At 41.3% G+C, this 21,502-nt stretch overlaps 1 protein-coding gene across 1 annotated transcript in view; it reads left to right on the top strand.

Annotated features, from left to right (window-relative positions):
• Positions 1-14,352: 14,352 nt before the first annotated feature.
• fgd5.L (FYVE, RhoGEF and PH domain containing 5 L homeolog) overlaps positions 14,353-21,502 on the top strand; it is a 117,123-nt gene continuing 109,973 nt past the window's right edge. The window contains exon 1 of the mRNA XM_018259058.2: positions 14,353-14,574. Coding sequence (XP_018114547.1) covers positions 14,565-14,574 — 10 coding nt within the window. The 5' untranslated portion in view covers positions 14,353-14,564. The remainder of the gene's footprint in view (positions 14,575-21,502) is intronic.

The following is a 21,502-nucleotide window of genomic DNA, read 5'->3' as shown; positions in this document are numbered from 1 at the left end:
GTGAAAGGGAAGAAAACATTCCAGCATCTTGTTCTGTCTCTGGAATTATGGGGTACAACCCTAAAAAACATACTTTTCCAACCTACTGTTGTATATGTAGGTCACTATTTAGGGCTTTATACACTTACAGTCAAATGAAAAAGTTTGGGAACCCCTCTCAGCCTGCATAATAATTTACTCCACTTTCAACAAAAAAGATAACAGTGGTATGTCTTTCATTTCCCAGGAACATGGGGTGTTTTCTGAACAAAGATTTTTAGTGAAGCGGTATTCAATTGTGTGAGATTAAATCAAATATGAAAAACTGGCTGTGAAAAAATGTGGGTACCCTTCTAATTTTGCTAATGTGAATGCATGTAACTGCCCAATTCTGATTACTGGCAACACCAAATTGGTTGGATTAGCTCGTTAAACCTTGAACTTCATAGGCAGGTGTGTCCAATCATGAGAAAATGTATTTAAGGTGGCCAATTGCAAGTTGTGCTTTTGTTTGACTCTCCTCTGAAGAGTGACAGCACGGGATCCTCAAAGCAACTCCCAAAAGATCTGAAAACAAAGATTGTTCAATATCAGGGTTTAGGGGAAGGCTAAAAAAGCTATCTCAGAGGTTTAAACTGTCAGTTTCAGCTGTAAGGAATGTAATCAGGAAATGGAAGGCCACAGGCACAGTTGCCTGTATCTGTACATCGTTCTACAATTCAGTGCAATTTGCACAAAGAACATCTGTATGGCAGGGGGATGAGAAAGAAGCCCTTTCTGCACTCACAGCAGAGTCATTTGTTGTATGCAAAAGCTTATTTAGACAAGCCACAGTCTTTTTGGAACAAAGTGCTTTGGACTGATGAGACAAAAATATAATTATTTGGTTATAACAAAAATCATTTGCATGGTGGAAGAAGAACACCGCATTCCAAGAAAAACACCTGCTACCTACTGTCATATCTGGTGGAGGTTCCATCATGCTGTGGGGCTGTGTGGCTATTTCAGGGACTGGGGCCCTTGTTAAAATCGAGGGTCAGATGAATTCAACCCAATATCAAAAAATTTTCAGGATAATGTTTTTTTTTGACGCCGGCGAATTTATTCGCAGCGAATTAGCGCCTGCCGAATAAATTCTCCCATCACTACATATTTTCTGTTAATCAATAAATTGTATGTCACTGCTAAAATACTACTGTTTCCATAAGGTATGCTATATATTAAAACAAAAAAATTAAGAGGGGTTTCCAAACTTTTTCATAACACTGTATGCATTTATGTATGGCCCCAACATGCCCAACTTTACCATAGACCTCAGTGTATAACATCATTGTTTTATTCTATATGCTTGCGGCATGCAAAGTCATAGAAATCTGGCTAATGTAATGTTAGAAAATATTCCATGTGATGCACAGATTATTGATACTTTATATATTTGTTGCTCTCATCCCATTCATTGCTTCATGACAAAAAGCCCTGATTTTTATGTGGCAGATGGCAGCCATGGGGTTAAAAACTCTCCTCCAATGAACTTAAGGCCATCATTGACCCCTGAACTTCCAGCACCTGTAGAACTGCTCCTATTACACATCGTCTATTGTTCTCTGTACTAAAGCTGCCAGTAACTGAGACCAGAATGGCAGTAAATGTGTCAGTATTGGCTAAAGCTTTAACTGCCTGTCATCCAGGATTATGGTCTTTACTCTGACACAGAGGACCCAAGGAAAAAGCCTTTGTGGGGATCCATGATTTCGATATAAAACAGGTCTGGCCAATTAGTGGTCCTTAATCTTTTGATGAATTACAAGGCTTATTTACCAATGCAGCACAGTGTGCACAGTGCAGTTTTCTGTTGCAAATCTGCATGCTTTTTCCCAAAGCAGCACTAGCATGTGAAGTGTGCTGCTATTGAGTTCATCTGCTATGAGAACCCTGAAATTACCGCTGCATTCAGCTTCAGGGTTCCTGAGAGTCAGTAGATGCACTTGCACAGGATTTATCAGAGCAGAGTGGATGGGCACATTATTGCAACACTGTTAGGTGCAAGAAGCATTTTGGATCATAAATTAAAAGTGTCAATATGTGCAACTATTTGCATGCATTTCAGTGCAACTACATTTGTAACTGCGTTCTTAAATGAGGCTTTAAAACGTGCAAAACCCAGTGATTGTATTGGGGGTTCGGCACCAGAGCAATAACACTGGCAACAATAATATAAAATGACTCATGTGAGATGCAATACATTGTCTATGGCACTAGTGTCCTATGCACTTTGCTCTAGTGGATTGTGTTCAGGCATAGATCCCAGTCTAGGGAAATCCTAAAATGACCACCATGTCCAGGCACTGCTGCACCATTATCCCTCTTTTTGGTGCATACTCAGATTTCTCACACTCTTTCTACTTACACATTCTATTTTTAAGGGCCCCAGTATGTGTTGTGCCCCCTGGTCTGTCACAGGGGGCACAGCAATAAGATTTAGATCTAACTATAGCCCAGTGCCTAAGCAGTTAAGCCCTAAAAGCCCAGAGCGGTTCCTTTTGTCTGAGCAGTTATTCCGCTCTGTGCCATATGAATGACCTCTGTATAATTCAGAACTGTGTTTTGATTCTCTGCTTACTATACTTATCTCTCCCCTTCCCAGGGAATCTTTAGAAATTGGCATTTGCCCCTGATGTGTTACACACAGTCTGAATTTCCGGAATATTTTTCCAGTCACTGAAAACATGTTTTGCCCGAGCTCTGCGGAACCCAAGGCATAAACACAGAGAGAAAGAGATCAGTCCTGCTGCTGCCATCTCAACTCTACGCTGGTCACTTATTTTTTTAGTGACAAGCAAGGAAGCGGCAGCCTCAACAGCACAACATGTTTTTATTCACCGACCATCTGCAGGTCAAATGTTATTCTCCCAAAGATGTTGAAAATAACAAATAGGGCAAAATGAAACCTGCTTACTTTCCAAAATAGGGAGAAAACAACTGGCACCAAAAACATGTTGTGTGCCATTGTCTCTCCTTCTTCTTGTTATTAAACTTTTCCTAATAAAAATAAAATCTCAGGTAAACATGTAATAGTTTGTTTTTTTTCCATGGGGTGCAAGTGCTAGAGCACGAAGGGTGCAAGTTAGGGGACAGGTAGGTGGTGGGAGGACAGGGAAAGCCTGTGTACCTCACCCTCCTGCCCTTCTCCCATGCCTGGATTTGTGGAAAGGCCACCAACGCCCGTGCCTAGGGCGGCAGGATTTAGGGGTGGCATGATTGAGCAAATAAAATGGAGGGGACCGGGGCGTCAAACGTCATCGGGCCTAAGGGTGCCCGCTATGTAAATCTGGCCCTTCCTTCTCCAATACATCACTAATGATTACAGTCTCTATTTGTGCTGGTAGTACAAGCAGCAGTGGCCAGAAGAGCAGAAGGCAGTGTGTAAAGGGCAAAAAAGTCAGATTTTGAAGTAAATAACCCCTTTAGTGAAGTCACCAATGTAAGTGAAGGGCCATGGTGCACAAGCCCTCGCGCCTTCATCATGAGGGGGGGGTGATACAGACTGGTGCAATCTGGACCCCATCATAAAGAATTTGTGTTGTGGCATTTACTCATAGGCTTACTTAATGTAATGGAAACTTTTCAGGACATTTTTTTAAAATTATAGGAGCAATGGAATTGTCCATAAACAGCAACGGACAGGTGTGTCCAGGGCCCCCGAGCGCTGCCACCTAAGGGGCCCCTACACCCCCCGGATGCAGTTTTTCTCATGCACCATTATGTCCTAGAATTCCAGCTTTGCATCAGCATTTCAGTAGCATCCACATCATCTTGTTGCTCTGGGTTCTAATACAGATGCACAAGTTGCGGCAGCTCTTCTAGTATTGGAGATTGTGTCGTTTAAGTTGTGTTGCATCATTAACAGCATTAGTATATAATTGCTAGCCACATACGAGTTACCTCTGGGGGATCTGCATGAAAAAGGAGCAAATGCCAGCTCCGTATCACTGGGGTGGAGCAGACTCAACAAACACGCTACATGATTTCTATTGGCTAATATTGATTTCTGTGCATCCATAGAGTTACACCAGGGCAGCCAGTTAATGGAGTCAGTGTGTGTTTAATGCTTTCTCAGGATATGCAGAATGACTTTCCTTTAGCAGTCTGGGTTTTCTCTATCCCCCCTCCATGTATTTGAATGAATTTGTTCATTGTTCCTCTCCCTAAAGGGGAAGCTGCTGTTTAGGATTGGCAGGGCTGGCAAATTTGGCTGGCAAACTGCAACTCCCACCAGCTACAGTAGCAGAGGTTGCTAGGACCAGGGATTTACAAGAGAAGAGGATAATGACTTTTATTGACTGTATACATCAAATAACTACCCAGATGAATAAAAATTATTTTTCCATTGTGCTGCAGAGCCTATGGCTAATGTTAGATAGGGCCAGCCCCTACGCTGGCATTAGCCTCCTGTCCTGCCTGCACCCAGGAACAATTGTGTCAACCCCGGTGGTAGACACACCCAACTGTTTTCACCATGAGAATGCAAACTCTAGCGTTTCTTCACCAAAATCAGCGACATGTGCCTGCACCTGAGCCGACACAATGGATCAGGGTACAAGCAGGGTAGAAGACTAATGCCAGCATAACGGCTGATTCTTGGCCGATATATTTCAGCCAGACAATTTTTAATTTTAATGCCAATGTAGGGGCCCCCTCTGGTATTATCCAATTGGAAATAACTTCAGTCGCAGTTGTGCATAGTATGCCACACTTAAAATTAATTTATTTAAAGGTATTTAATCTTGATCAAGTTGCTCCTTACACGGCCCATAGTTCTGCTCGACCCAAGTGCTCTGTCCTGTCTCCTCTTGTGAATTGCTCCAGGGTTCTTGCAGTGATTTTGACACAGCAAATTTGTGGCTATATACACAGGACTATATATACCGGTATATACAGAACGTCACACTAACAAAATACGTCTCTTAACCACTTTAATAACCAGTGGTGCAAGAAAAGACCATTGCAATCAATCCTGTTTCTTATCCAGAACTTGCAAGAATGTTTAACTTCCTGTTTTGGAAATTCACAAAAAAAAGGAGAGAAATATTTTATTTTCTGTTTTATTATTGAGATAGCGACAGAGGTGCAAGGGTTAAGCTAAATCCTCTTTGTCCGAGCTTGACTGAGGAACGGTTCCTGTCCTACAGGAAACAGAGGGAGCCATTTCCTGTTGTGAAGGTTTGAGGGCCATTTTTGTCCAATAACAGAGCAAATGCATGGACAGGAAACTGAGACAATACATAGCTCTTACTGCTGGCTCTGCACATCTTGTGGGTGTTGAAGTCGGTCTATCTCATAATATAGTCTCCTTTATATTTCACAACAAACTCACACAATTATTTAGTAGTGGGGTGTCTGCATCAAGATGGCTGCATAGTATTTAAAGCACTGGCTTGGACTTAGGGCAGGGGTTAGTAAAGATCGGGGCCCTGTGCAATGCAGGAAGGTTGGGCCACAATAAATCTAATTAGTGACCAAACTGTGACCCTCCAGCTGTTGTTGAACATTGTTTCCTTATGAAGCCCTTCCGGAGCTGGTGTCCAGGGCAAATAGCGTCTCGACCCTAACCTAAAATTGGCCCTGCCTGCTCTAGTAAGCTCCATGAATGTTTGGAATAAAGTTAGAATTTCATCGGTATAATGAGTATGTTATTATCCTTTACCAGGGGCGCTGCTGCCATGTGGCACTCAAGCGAAAGCAGAAACCAAGTTACCAGGGGTGGCCAAAAGTTGCTCATGGTAACTTTAAGAGCTGAATTTCCAGTTATTAAACCAGAAATTTGTCTCTTCTAGTGCAGAGAACGCAATTGCTTCCTCTGCATTAGCTATGCGCCCCACCCTGGACCAGCTCCTGTGCCAGAACTGCATACCTCCCTACTGTCCCGTTTTCTGCTGGACAGTCCTGATTTTGACAGCTCAGCCTGCAGTCCTGTATTTTTTACTGAAATGTCAGAAGTTTCTCTTTGATCTCCTGTACTGACTCCAGAAAAAGATACAAAGTTTCTAAACTTTAATGAAAATAAGAGGCTTTTTGGCAGAAGCCCAGAACACTCAGCAGCTGCACTTTTGTAATCATTTAAAATAAACAAAGATACAATTGTAACTATTTAAGATAAGCAGGTCTGTTGGGAGAACTGAGATGAGCATCTAAAAAGGCAATTCACTTTCATTAGCAAAACTGTTATAACTAGGGATGCACCGAATCAGACTTTTTTAGCACGATTCGGATTTGCCCGAATCCTTGTGCCTGGCCGAACCGAATCCGAATCCTAATTTGCATATGTAAATTAGGGACAGGTAGGGAAATCACGTGACTTTTCATGACAAAAGAAGATTTTTTTCCCCTTTTTCCATTCCTGTCCCTAATTTGCATATGCAAATTAGGATTTGGATTCGGTTCTGTATTCGGGCCGAATCTTTCACCAAGGATCCTGGGATTCGGCCAAATCCCAAATACTGGATTCGTTGCATCCCTAGTTATAACACATAAAACATTGCACTTAATGCCTAGAAATGTGTTCAAACTTTCCATAACCTGCCAATGTTGTAAAATAGACATGGTAATTAGGGGTGTGGCACAACTTTTTGTCACTGTTTCCATTTTTCAAGTGTTGGGAGGTAGGGAAATGTAAGTGCTGGGAAGCGAAGAAGGACAGCATCGCAGGAGCCACCTCAGGCAGCAAGGGGCAGAGTATCGCCCCTGTCCTTTACTAATAGAGAGTTGAGACATTACACATACAGTGTTTATTACTCACCTTCTACCCCTGTGGAGCTTACAGTTTGTGTAGGGAGCTGCTAAAGAAAAAGCTAAATAATCAACAAAAAACACAAATATTAAAAATTTTAACCCAATTGCAAATTGTCTCTGCATATCACAGTCTACATTATACTAAACGTCAATTTAATGGTGAAAAACCCCTTTAACTCACTTGTAGCTTTTTTCTTGAATAGAACTGAACCCAGGACCGGAGGCAGCCATGTTTACCACTTCACCAATATGACCAATCTGTGTCTCCCTTATTTTCATTTCTCTTGAGTTCCTAAAGTCAGCATTTGTTATGCCAGAGAAGGCAGTCCATGTACAAATGAGTAAAGGGAAAGAAAAACAATGCCATTTTGTGGCATGCATGTAGCTGGGAAACTATTTGTGTCAGACAGGAAGTGACACCATGTCTGATGGAGTGTCCAATGTAATAATATTGAAGCTATTCTATTGTTATCTGCAGCCTTTTGTTTTCTAAAGTGGGCCAAACCAGGAGGTCTACATTACAGATATCCATGCTTGGAAGCAACTGTTTTGCTGTCCTCAGCTCAGGGGTGATTCGGAAGTTTGTGCCACCCTGATGGGGCTCCAGAGATGCTGCGTCCCTTGGGGCCCACAGAGTTATACCAGAGTTCCCACAGCAGGTTGCATCAATATCCGAAACAGACATTGGGGCCGTCCCTATTGAAAATTAGCCAGAAATCCAATATGCAGGGACATCAACAATTTGAGGACAATACACTAGCGTTAGAGTACATCCGTATGACCAAGCAAATTTTCGCTCAGGTGAACGATCGTTACTCTACAAATTAACTAAAGTGCAAATTTTACAGAACGTTACACCTTTGGCCAGTATTTCCTTAGCCAACTTAGACCTGGCGCACTGATTTGATGAAGCTACATCCTCCTCAATCTTATGTCAGTGACATCATATCCTGTATGCTAAAAAGTCATCAAAAATGTTAAAGTGGGATTGTCTTTAAAAGTTGTAAATATTAAAAAAATGTATTTTAACATTTTATTTTTACCATTTGAGGGGCATGCCACATTTGTTTTAGGGTGGGCTCATGTCTAGGATAACAGTGGATCTCTTTTGCCTTTATTTTGCTTCCTTGAACATTCTTCATAATAGGTGGCCACCAACATTTCTAATAAAGTCATATATACAACCTATATGAACCCACTCTATTCAAATTGACCTAAGCTTAAGTGTACTAAGGAAGTTTCGCTAGGCAGAAACAACGTTAGCGAAAGTTCACTTTGAAATGCTTGCGCTGACGAATTAACGCTAATGAAACTTTGCCAGTGTTCTACTGTAGAGACGCAACTTTGCAATTTATGAATTTGTGTAGTGGTAGTGAATTTGCGGCTGGCGAAGTGACGGGGAGAGTGGCAAAGCCTTTGCAGTTGAAAATTCACCCTTTAATGAATTTGTCCCTTTCAACGCTAATGCATCACAAGGCTTAAAAGAGGGATCCCTCTGCAGGATACATCAACAGGCACTCGAAAATAATTCCATGCTAATGGCCTTTCAACTCCATATGCTGAAGTTATGTGATCCCCATGCTGCAACTTGCAACTGATTTGGGAAACACACATGTGCAATTGCAGGGGTTTCAACTTCCCGGTGATCACAATAACACTGGAATACCAGGGACAAAATATGCATTGAGGGTAAAAAACATGGGCATTTATACAGTTATACTTTGTATACTGCCCTTTTAGGAGTTCATACATAGGGGTAAATTCATCAAAGAGTGAAGTTCCGCCACTAGAGTGACATTCCGCAGCTCTCAATTCATTTCTATGGGATTTTGAAAGGCGTATTTATCAATGGGTGAAAGTGAAAGTTCACCCTTTGATAAATACGCCTATAAAAATCCCATAGAAATGAATGGAGAGTGGCGGAATTTCACTCTAGTGGCGGAACTTCACTATTAACTTCACTCTTTGATAAATATACCCCATAGTTTGCAAACAACAGCCAATCTTGATGGCATCTGGACTCAACATAAACAACACTCCAGCATATTCTGTTTTAGATATTGGTAGGAAAGTCTTAAAAATCCAGCTGGATAAAAACCACATGGAGCCAATGGGGCAGATTCACTAAAGTGGCTGACGCTAGCGAAAATTCACCAGAAACCTCATCCACAGGGACATCGCCAATTCACTAACAGATGTAGGAGACAATTCGCTAGTGAATGAGACCATTGCTAGTGTTTGTTCGCACCCTATCACCAGGCGACTTTTCGCTCTGGCGAACGGTCATGAATTTTACTGGCGAAGATGTCAACTTTTTTTTTTTTTTAAATAATTTGAGGGGCATGCCACATTTGTTTAAGGGTGGGCTCATGTCTAGGGCATTAGAGGATCTCCTCTGTCTTTATTATGGCTCATTGGACGTGTCTACTTCAAGCATTTACACCAACATAACTATTAAAGACATCCATATGAATTTTAGGTACCCGCCCTATTCAAATTAACCTAAGTGCAAGAGTGCTAGCGAAGATTTGCTAGACAGAAATGAACATGAACGAAAATTCCCTAAGAAACGCTCGCCCAGCAGAAGTAACGCAAGCGAAAATTCAGCTGCGTTCGGCTGCTGAGACTCAACTTTGCGTATTATTGAAGTTTAAGTGATTTAATTATTAAATGGCACCAGTGCAGTTACTTGTAGCACCCACAGAAATCTTTACAGTCATTTTCTAACCCGTATTAGACTATTTCAAATGAATTGCTGATTGCCTTGATTTTTACTGGTAACTGCACTGGTGTTAGTAAATGAGCTCCATGATGTTCTATATCTAGGTTTGCCACCTGGCCGGTTAAAATGATGGATGATCCCAATGTTACTAATAGGAAAAAAAGATAAATATATAGGAAGGTCGGTATTTTTTTTCCAGAAAAGGTGGCAACTCTATATATATCCTATCTACAAACCTTGTTGCAAATTAAAGGGATCCTAGCCAAAGGTTTAGTTGCAGAGTGAGACTGAAGCCCAAGTGTGAAAACCTCTATTTTACACTAATTCACTTCTTTGCTATCCATAATGAGACTTCGGTTGTTCTGTCACTTGGAATTGGTAAAATACATTTTAGCTCATTGCACGAAAATGAATTGTGAATCTTTTCCAGGAAGGAAATTCTGGGTTTTGCTGCTGCAGAAAAGAGAGCAATTGATTATGGCTGACAGCCTCCCTGTTTATTCCAAAGACTAAGAGGTTAAACACTTGCCAATCTGCAATTAATCTGCCTTCTAATCCTTTCTTTTTTCACTCTTTATTATTCTGCAACTTGTTAGTAGATGAAATATTTATGTCCCGTTTGTCAGAGACGACTGGTTTGATGGAAGAATTAGCTGTTCGGCTGAAGTCATTCGCATGAACTTGGAAATATAATTCAAAGCAGTGTCATTTATATTGTAGGGCCTTAAATTAATTCCACCCACTTGCAATTCTAAGAATTTATAGCAAACATGTTGGCTTTCCTCTTCCAAGCCCTGTCCAACATTCAGTCTGTGGATTACATTCTATGCTATCAGGTGGATATTTCATTTCATATTTAGTTTCAGCAGGGTGATAAGAAAGGATGGAATGCATTGTGCTACTGATGCTGCACTGCATGTGCAATATAAAGTGATATATCTAATGCATGGCTGTAGTTCCAAATAGAGTCCCAAGGAGGCTAACCCCAACCCCCCAAACCAACACCATTAAATCTCCTACAACAAACGGAGGTTTGAAGTTGCCATGTGTACAGGTGTTATATTACATTAAATTGTATTTATGCTACCATGGGTTCTGGAAGCATTATATATGTAATTGGCACTACATTTATCCTGTCTTTAGTTCTAGGGTTATTATACAAGGAGCTGACACTGTATTTATATTACCATGTGTTCTGGGAGCATTATATATGAAATTGGCACTGGATTTTGTCCTGCTATGTGTTCTGGGGTTATTATACATGAAACCGACACTATATTTATACTATCACGTGTTCTGGGAACATTATATATGAAATTGGTACTGCATTTATCCTGCCTGCTCTTGGGTTATTATACAAGAAATTTACACTATATTTATACTACTGTATGTTCTGGGAGCATTATTTATGAAATTGGCACAAGATTTATCTTGCCTTGTGTTCTTGGGTTATTATACATTAAACTGATACTGTATCTAGACTGCCATGTGTTCTGGGAACATTATATATGAAATTGGCACTAGATTTATCTTGCCTTGTGTTCTTGGGTTATTATACATTAAACTGATACTGTATCTAGACTACCATGTGTTCTGGGAACATTATATATGTCGTTGGCACTACATTTATCCTGCCATATGCTCTGGTATGTAACAAATTGGCACTGTATTTATCTTACCATGTACTCTGGGTTATTATATATGTATAAAACTGACACTACAGTTATCCTTTAAGGTGATCAAGAGGGCATTGCAAATAAAATTGACACTGCATACATCCATCTGTTCTGGGGTAGAATGAAGGACCCTGTGTAGAATTTAGGGATTATTTACTTATCTCAGAGGGAATGGCTGCACTGAGCACCTGGTGGATATTTTTTAGCAGAAATGAGATGCATAACCTCAGACGGTGTAGAGCAGACCCATTGTGGCCTATGTCCTCCACCGCTCAGGGCTGTTATAATAAATGGGTTAAAGGGGCATTTGCCAAGGACTAACCAGGAGAGGGAGCCCACCAGCAAAACTTTTATCTGATAAAAGCATCCAGACCCCCTTTTAATCAACTGGAACAGCATGATTGTTTTAATTTTCTACTTTCTTGTGCCTCCCCATGTCTCCCACCCTAAAACATAGTTTTTGATAGTATTGTTCACTTCTGCAATTACAGTGCATGGGGTGATGTCCAGAGGGGAGCCAGGTGGCAAAGAAAAACTACCAGGCAATGTGCCCAGTAAAAGGTCCTGGGAAGAACACTGGGCAGTGGGTCCCACCAATGAAATCATTGGCCAGGTGATACTTTAAAGGGGTTGTTCACCTTTCAATTAACTTTTAGTATGATGCAGAGAATGATATCCTGAGACAATTTGCAGTTGGTTTTTATTTTTTATTATTTGTGGCTTTTGAGTAATTTAGCTTTTTACGCAGCAGCTCTCCGGTTTGCAATTTCAGCTATTAGGTAGCTAGGATCCAAATAATCCTAGTAACCATGCATTGATTTAAATGAGACACTGGAATATGAATAGGAGGGGGCCTGAATAGAAAGATGAGTAATACAAAGTAGCAGTAACAATATGTTTGTAGCCCTTTAGAACATTTGCTGTTTAGATGGGGTCAGTGACCCCCCATTTGAAAGCTGGAGAGTGTCAGAAGAAGAAGGCAATTCTTTCAAAAACTAAAATAAATAATGAAGCCCAATAGAAAAGTTGCTTAGAATTGGCCATTCTATAACATACTAAAAATTAACTTTAAACCACCCCTTTAAAGTGTCCCAGCCACCTCTGTCTAACTTGAATGTTTAAAATCTGAATGGTGTGCAAGTTATGGGTCAGGTAGAGACAGGAGAGGAAATGCCTACATGACCCACCCTCATGAATAAAACACTGCCAAAAGCAGGTAGCATCGTATTCTTTTGGGCAGCCCAGGGTCTCTACTCTCCAAAACGGAGCAGAGAGACCTACAGCAACTCTGCAACAGAGGAAGGTGGCAAGCAAAGGGCAAAAACAGATGCAATTAAGAGTGGAATGTTTGTATATCAAGCTGTATACAAATTGACGTGGCTGTATAAAGATGTAAAGGCTGGTTGGATGGAGACTGGTGTGTACAATAAGGAGCCTATTTATCATACTGTGTAAAACGATAAATGCTAAAAAAAACAAAACAGTGCAAAAAGTGTATTATCAAGGTGTGTGCTTTTTTTTTACACTACCCAAAAGCAGCTTTTAATGCCATAAATTATATTACCCCACTGCAGACCTTACTTAATCTGTCAATGGGAAAAATTCAAGCGTCAAGTTCCAGTTAAACACTATCTGAAAAGAGATGTATAAAATACCTCGATGGGTGAACAACATATTTTATATTTTCTCATGGCATTTCCATGCAACTGCTTAATTTTATCCCAGATTTTCACACAGGGGTACAGTATGTGGTCTCAATACCCAACTTAATAAACACCCTGTTTTTTACACAGTATGATAAATAGGCCCCACAGTGTATATTTCTGATGGATTTGTATATGTAAGAGGTGCATGTATATAGAGACGGAAGATGCAGGTAGGTGCTCTGGGGTTGGCTTGCTGTGAGTCAGTTATTGCAGGAGGGAGAGCAGAACTGGACTGGTAATCTGTAAGTTCTGGCTAATGCCAGAGGGGCTGCTGTAAGATGCAATAGACGGTCACTATTTAGTGGGCTGTTGGGGGGCTGTTTGGGCCTTGCTGTACTTGGAATGCCAGGACCTGTTTTTACTCCCAGTCCAGACCTGAGGGAAATGGAGCTGTTCCAGGTGCAGGTGCTGATATTTAGGTACTGGAATTGATGGGAGGGGAGTAGCATCATAAAATATTGAATATATGTATACAACCATGGGTGTCAGCAGAAGGGGCAAGAGGGGGCAGTGGCCCCCACTCTGACTTCTTTAGCTAGTTCCAAGAAATTGTAAATGTAATTCCCAACAGCACAAAAGTTTTTTAAACTTCCCACCCCATGGCAAGCCTTAAAGCAGAAACAAACCCCTTATTAAAAAAAACCTCACCCCCCCACCCCACATAGACCCCCCTCCCTCCTCTCCCCCAGCCTAGCTGCTACCCCGGTTAAATGCCCCTAACTTTTTAGTTTCCCTTCGGTGCAGATTCAGGGATCGGAGTTCACGGCAGCCATCTTCTTCTCTTCGGTAATCAGAGAATGAGACCGGCGTAGCGGCGCATGCACAGTTGGAGTAATTTTTTCCGTTTGCACCGAAAGGGATGGAAATCGCTGAAGCGCGAGAAGAATACATGAAGACCCGGAAGATGGCTGCAGTGAACTTTGATACCTGAATCTGCACAAAGGGGTAAGTAAAAAGTTAGGGGCATTTGCCCGGGGTAGCAGCTAGGCTGGGAGTGAGGAGGGAGGGGGTAGAGTTTTTTTTAATAAGAGGTTTGTTTCTCCTTTATTTAGGTTATCTTCTGCATTGTCATGAATAGGTTAATCTTTAGTGAGATACTACCCTATGTTGTATTAGCTTAATTGCTCCCAATGGAAAATATTCAACGGACATCCATGTATACAACCCTGTTATATATATTAAGGACCTTTATTGCTGTGTGTTTATAGAGGGTAGAAAGCAGGAACCCCTGGTATTTGGATATAAATGAAGACGTATCAGTGCTTTAAGGTTAGGACAGTCGTTAGGTGCATTACTTTTCCCTGTATACTGTGCATGAGAATAATCCCCACAGTTACGTGATTTCCTTGGTTAGCTCCTTGGGAAAAAAACACTGTCTCTTTAAATGCCGGTCCCTCTCCCCAGTCCCTTGTTTGGCAATGGGTCCCCAGCTCTTCCTCTGCAGGAAGGGAAATGCCTGCTCTGCTGCTGCTGGAGGAGATGTAGTCAGTGCGCTGCAATCACACAAGCAGCAGCAGCTGCAGCACAGGGATCTCTGTGTCTCTATCTCCAGCCTGGGACCAGGAAGCCAATGATCAGCTGACACTCTATTACTGCTGGGGGACTGTGCCCACCACACTCTGTGCCCCCTGCAACCTGGAGAATGGTCTGAGCACAGGGGGGCATCTCTTAAACTTTTCGGGAGCTTGGAAGATGAGCACAGGTATGTCATGTTATACTGTACTGTGTGTGTGCTGCGCTTGCTTATACTGTGCCTGGTCTCTGTCCCTGTCATTATATGGAATTTGTTATAGTATTATTGGGTTATAACTTTATTGTGCCTAGAATAAAAACTTTAATTAATACATAACCTCCCTCTGCTCCTGTGAAATAGTAACACCCTTAAATTGCAAGCTCTTTGGCTCAGTGATTTGATTCTCCTAGTGACAGTTGTGTTGCTTCTGCTGTGTGAGGCCACCCTTCCCTTTGGGTGCTCCAGGTCATTCACCCTTTGCGGCCAAGCAAGATCACCGAGCTATTAAATAAATCCTACTAGACAACTCTATTGAATCTGCCAATGACACCCACACTCTAATGTCTCAGGGGTCTTTCCTTGCCTCTTTGTGACTTTTTCTCATTTAACCTGTTCTGACAAAGGTTATTTTTAATTAAGGGGAATGTCTTGGACTAGAATAAAACTGTTCACTGTGAGAGTTAATAGGTTAACCCTAACAGTTTAACCCTTCTGCTCTACAATGTATTTAGTCACAGAGCAACCACTGATTTATCCCTTGTGTCCCTTTGTGATTTGTATTTTGGGAGTGCCCCCCCCAAGAAACAAATAGCATTTTAAATGTGATATATGATGAAGAGACTAGACTTCAGTCTTGCAATTCACTTAGGGCATTGTGTTTGCTCAATCTGGAGTCTAAAGGCAATCAGACACTGAGCAGGGACCAAACTGTGATAGACTGAATATCAATACATGCAACTGTGGCTCTTGTGATCCCCACACCGCTCATTCATTTATCTCAATACAAAATACAGGACCATTTAATGACACAGGTGCGCTCTTTCAAACGCTCCCATTAATCCCAATTTGAAAGGGGGTTTTATTAGCAGCAATTGTGTGTCCAGCAGGTGGCAGCACAATAGTTGTGAAAGCTGTCTCCACTTTTCCATCCTGAGGACAAACATTTGCTCCGAATGTGTCCCTGAGATTAGGGAGTGGGTCACAGTAACAGGATATTCCTTACAGATCCATTTCTTCCTTCCTGCCATTGCTTACAGTTTCTGGCCTCTTTTTAACACTTGAGCTGCTGGTGTGGTCACTGGGACAAAGACTTACATCCATAAATGAAGGGACTTTATATCTATTTACAGAGCACTTGTAGCCTTGACAGGTTAAAAATTATAAATACTGGAGATTTAAATTGACAGGATACCCCATAATTCTGCTACTTGCCCATTGGACTGAATGAATGGAAGAGGAAGCAGCAGACTGTAGGTGGAGTATATATTGTAAGGTATGCTGGAGGTCTATAGAAGCACCTTTTAGCTTATAAATATTTTACAAGGAAACAGAAATGCTGGCAGTTGAGTAATTAGAGACATAGGGACCCCAGTACACATATTGCAACTGTGGCCCTCCGCAGTTTGTTTAAAAAGGTAGGGGCACTAACCTCCGTAAATTCACCAGCGACGGCTTCGCTCACATCACAACACTTCACTAGGCATAGATTCACCAGGACAGCGCTAATTCACTAAAATCCAATGTTGGGTCCAGGGTGCCAAACATTGGCAAAGTTTCACTAGCATTACTGAGGCAAGCGAAGCGAAGTTGCGTTATCGTTGGCTAATTTGCATACGACGGGAAGTGAAAGTACAGTGCACGTATATGTTGCATCAAATACATTACACTACACAAGCCCAGGGAACATTAATAAAATAAAATAGAGTTGTTATAATGCCCTACACATGAGCCCAGTGTATAGTTTATGTGCCATATGGTAGCAAAAAAAAGGGGGGAGCCCGGGTACCCAAAAAAAATTTACGGACTTTTGCAACCTATCACCCTGAAAAAAGTAAAAGAAGCCAGCGTTTTTTTGGACTTAGCAATTTTTTCAAATAAAAATTGAAGAAGCCGTATACATTCCATTGCACTTCGCCTGGTCTGAGGTGGCGAACGCAAGTCTGGCAGAACAGGTAACGTTCAGTAAAATGAGCATCTTAGTGAATTTGCGAAGTAAAGCTCTTTAGCCAGAATGAAACTTCGCCTGGCGTAAGAGTGCAAAGTAGCGCTAGAGTCTATCTCCTTTGCTAGCGAAGTTATGCCAGCGCCCGTAAGTAAATCGGCGAAGTAACGAATTTACATCACACTGGTGAATTTTCGCTGACGTTAGTCACTTCGCCCTTTATTAAATTTGCCCCATAGTTTCTTGCTTCTGCAGCACTAATGTTAGTGTACCTCTTATGGCCCCATCACAATCTGTACGCCCCATTATTTACACCATAGGTCACCCCACCTGCATATCTCTCCCACACCACCTGTCCAGCCTCATCCCCTATCCCTCTGTGTCTAATTTAGGTTTGGCCACTTTATTTATCAGTTGTCTTGGACATCTAATGGGAAGGAATGAATCCTTAGTACAAATAACCTCTGGAGTAGTTGCTAGCCCTGATACAGTCGCATAACCTGCACCCTTGCAGTTATGCAACTGGGTCTTGGCAACCCTCTAAAATCATTCTAAAGTTAGCCATTCAAGGGTGCTGTCTGTATGTGTGTATATATACAGTATATATATATATATATATATATATATATATATATATATATATATATATATATATATAGTGAATAAAGTACCCCCTCTTGTAAAATATAAGGATATTATAAGTTACCGAGGAGTTTCATGATCATCTAAAAACATGAGGCTGAAGGCCCCCCATATTTTGCAACAGGGGATACTTTATTTATTATAATACACACATTTCAGTGAGTCATGTGACTGAAATGACATCAGAACTCACCATTTATAAGGATATAATTTACAAGATATTCATGGCTTTTGGGATTTTTGTTCCATGTTTTATTCCATGTTTCCATGGATTGTATTCCATGTTTATTGATCAACGTTTCGGCTCGTGTATGTGCCGAAAAGAGTTTGGCATAGCACAGGACTTGCCAAAAAAGACTTAAGGGGGAATATAATTTAGAGTTGCAAGCGTTATTTAAAATGGTGTCTTTTTTTGCAAATGTTTAGCACTGTTCGCAATGTGAAACCATTCGCTGGTGAATATTACAACGCGCATTATCACTAAGCAAAGGTTTAGCATTAACTCCTGCTCTGGAGTTTTGTTAAATATTTTGCAGCAAAAATACTTCGCTATTGTGAAATTTTATTACATACACTGCGAATGTTCGCAAAAGCCATTTGTTTGCGAACTTTGTGATCTAGGTCATTAATCAGCCAAAAAGAACGCAAACATGGTCGCTAACGTTCGCAAGCGTCTTTGCACAGGTTATTTGCACAAGTGAAACATATTGCATTCCCCCCATAAAGTTTAATTACGATGATTAGAGACTAAAAAACAAAGTTTCTGCCCCACTAGACCTTTGTCTAGACCTTTGACTTTATTGTACACCCAGACATTTGCAAATTGATTTCCTCTATATATATATATATATATATTGCCCTATATATATATATATATATATATATATATATAGGGCACCATAAAGGAACAGCAGCACCATAAAGCCAAACTACATTACGCATTTCCCACAAAATAGCACAAGGCAATTGTTGTGTAACTAGCTGTTTGGGGGGAGGATTTGTTTCATTGCATAAGCCACTTCCTTGTCATCACACTGTAACTTGGTATGGCAAGACAGGAAATGATAAGACCATGATAAATTGCTTCCCCCCCCCCACCCCAGTGAGTGCAAAAGAATATCACACAGCAATGCATATCTAATTCATATATAGGTTTCACTGCATTCATCAAAAAAGCACATTCGCTTCTAGTATTACTATCCTTTAAAGCCGGTTACATTCTAAATCTGGTGAATTAAATTCAAAGCTAAGATGTATGATGCTAGAGAAGGATTTAGTATGCAGGTCTGCAGGTACCAGCCTGTCTAATCTCCCATAGGCCAGCCTTTTACCATTGTTACACTCACAGGTTGTTATGATAGAAAACATTACATATTAAATGGTAACTGTAGCCTCTTAAACTAAAGGTTTGATACATATTTCAGATCTAAAGCACTGGAATATTGATATTATGTAACATACAGTTGTGCTGCCCATTCTTTTCAATGTCTAATATACCAAATGGCACGTATGGGCCAATTAAACCAATAATTGGATACAAAGAAGAGTTCTTATAGTATCTAGTCTCAGCTTCAAACTTAAATGCAGCAGCTGCAAGTTCAGAGTTTAGGTTACACCTGGGATCTGGCTGGACTCCATTGTCATTATACAGATGAGCCCTAAGTACAGCACATGTTTAGGTTGTACAGTACAGGTATGGGACCTGTTATCCAGAATGCTCGGAACCTGGGGTTTTCCAGATAACGGGTCTTTCTGTAATTTAGGTCTTCATGCCTTAAGTCTACTAGAAATTCATTTAAACATTAGATAAACCCAATAGGCTGGTTTTGCTTCCAATAAGGATTAATTATATCTTAGTTGGGATCAAGTACAAGCTACTGTTTTATTATTACAGAGAAAAAGGAAATAATTTTTGAAAATTTGGATTATATGGATAAAATGTAGTCTATGGGAGACAGCCATTCCGTAATTCAGAGCTTTCTGGATATCGGGTTTCCGGATAAGGGATTCTATGCCTGTACAAATAAACACCAAACTGAATGGAGCAAATAGGCCAATAGAGGCATAAACCCTGAGAAATGTTTAACCTCAAAGCAGGTCTAAAGAATAATTTGCGCAATCTGCAGTAATTTGTGAAGCTAACAACATTTCACACATCTGCCTTTGATTTATGGCCTGTACTTAAAGGCAAGGACATCAGCTCCATCTTACATGTAAGCACTACATTGCATTTATAGCCTGAATGTTGTTTGAGTTTGGTGCCACTATAAGTGTCCTTAAAATGCCTGTAGATGTGATATGTGTATATAAAAAAAAGGAATTGATCTACTGGGCCAGAACCAAAGGGGAGGCTACAACATTGGGGGAGGGGTTACTAGGCATGTACCTCATCTACCTGCCTGCCCCTTGTTTGGCTCATCTACCTTCCTACCCCTAGTGCGCCAATGTGATCCATGATGGTGATAACGCATCTCCACTCCCACTGGTCTCCCCGCTCATCAAGCCATTCCTCCATTTGACACCTCAGTGTGACAGGCTGATCTGGGGCTTGCCTAGGAAACCTGCTAGATTTGGCCTGGCTCTGTTAATCAATGCACATGCCCTTGTCCCATTTTCCTAGTAATTCACACTGTGCAAATGACAAAAGTTACAAAAACAAACTTTTATTTACAGGTTTATGATCAGAAAATTGTCACCATTGCACAACCCCATATGGTGGTCCTTACCATTTACCTCTGCTCATATTTTCATAGCTTGGCACCTCCCTGCTCCAGGGTCAAACTGAACCACCAGGTAATAGCCTGAATAAACACATCACAGCATAAATTGCTATCTATGAGTACTCTCCTCATTCTTGGAAATTTGAACCACCAGGGTATCAGAAATAATTCCACCTGCCCACTAACTGCCACTATTTCTTTTGGGCCACAGCACTGTAGTTTGAAGGTGTATCTGATGGCAGTGATTGGCAGAAGAAACCATGGAGCCTAGGGCTAAGGGGCAGGTTCTCTGGTGGGCCACCCATATTTATCATTACCAATGAACACTCAGCTGGCAAATGAGCAGTTTGCAAAACTTTTAAAGGGGAACTAAACCTAAAAATGAATATTGCTAAAAACGCCATGTTTTATATACTGAACTTATTGCACCAGCCTAAAGTTTCAGCTTGTCAATAGCAGCAATGATCCAGGACTTCAAACTTGTCACAGGGGGTCACCATCTTGGAAAGTGTCTGTGACACGCACATGCTCAGTGGGCTCTGAGCAGCTGTTGAGAAGCTAAACTTAGGGGTCGTCACTAATTATCCAGCAGAAAATGAGGTTGGTCTGTAATATAAGATGATGCTACAGGGCTGATTATTAAATTCTGATGCTAATTGCACTGGTTTCTGAGTTGCCATGTAGTAATTATCTGTATTAATTACTAATCAGCCTTATATTGTGACATTTCTATTCTATGTGTACTGTATATTGTGAGTGGGTCCCTAAGCTCAATAAGTGACAGCAGCACAGAGCATGTGCAGTGAATCAGCAGAAAAGAAGAGGGCGAGCTGCTGGGGCATCTTTGGTGACACAGATCTTTACTGCTAAAGGGCTGTGGTTGCCTTGGGCTGGTACAGAAGCCCAAAACATAATGTACACCATTTCTAGCCTACTCAGGCCTGGATTTGTGGCGAGACCTAGGGCGGCAACATTTTGGGGGTGGCATGCCACCCAGCCGCATCACTAAGGAGCACTGGGGACTCAAAGTTCCCCAGTGCTCCGGTGCTTGACAGCGCGCTTACGCATGCGCTGAAGAGGAGTTGTGGGCAGTAACTTTTCGGCACTAGGACTATGCTGCGGGGGAGGGGCGTGCGCGCCCGGCAAGGGGACCATGCGGCCTTGGGGCGCCGCCACATGGAATCCACCCCTGAGCCTACTTCTTAGTTAAGCTTTAGTTCTCCTTTATTAAAGGTTGCTATGTGAAGGATATTCAATTGCACAACCAGGGCCAGAATGGGATAAAATGGGGCCCTGGGCAGTGTGCTTTGGGCTCTCCCACTTGCCCCCCACCCCCCAAAAGATAGAGGGATAGTACTAATAAATGCTTCTGTACATGAGGCAGCAACATTTATGTCCACTATTAATGCACACTCCTAAAATGCCACTCATATTGTGGCTCCAGAATTTAATGGTGTGATCTTGCCATCAAGCACCAGAGAATTTAGACTCTTACCTTTTTCACTCCTTCTGGTATTGTTAATTTCTCCATCCTTCATCATTTAGCCTTTGTTCCATTCCAGCTTACTTTCATTCTATCCCTTAAAATCCTTTT

This window comes from Xenopus laevis, chromosome 4L, assembly GCF_017654675.1.
Source record: "Xenopus laevis strain J_2021 chromosome 4L, Xenopus_laevis_v10.1, whole genome shotgun sequence".
NCBI classification, from domain to species: Eukaryota; Metazoa; Chordata; class Amphibia; order Anura; family Pipidae; genus Xenopus; species Xenopus laevis.
This window is presented reverse-complemented; position numbering and strand designations above follow the sequence as displayed.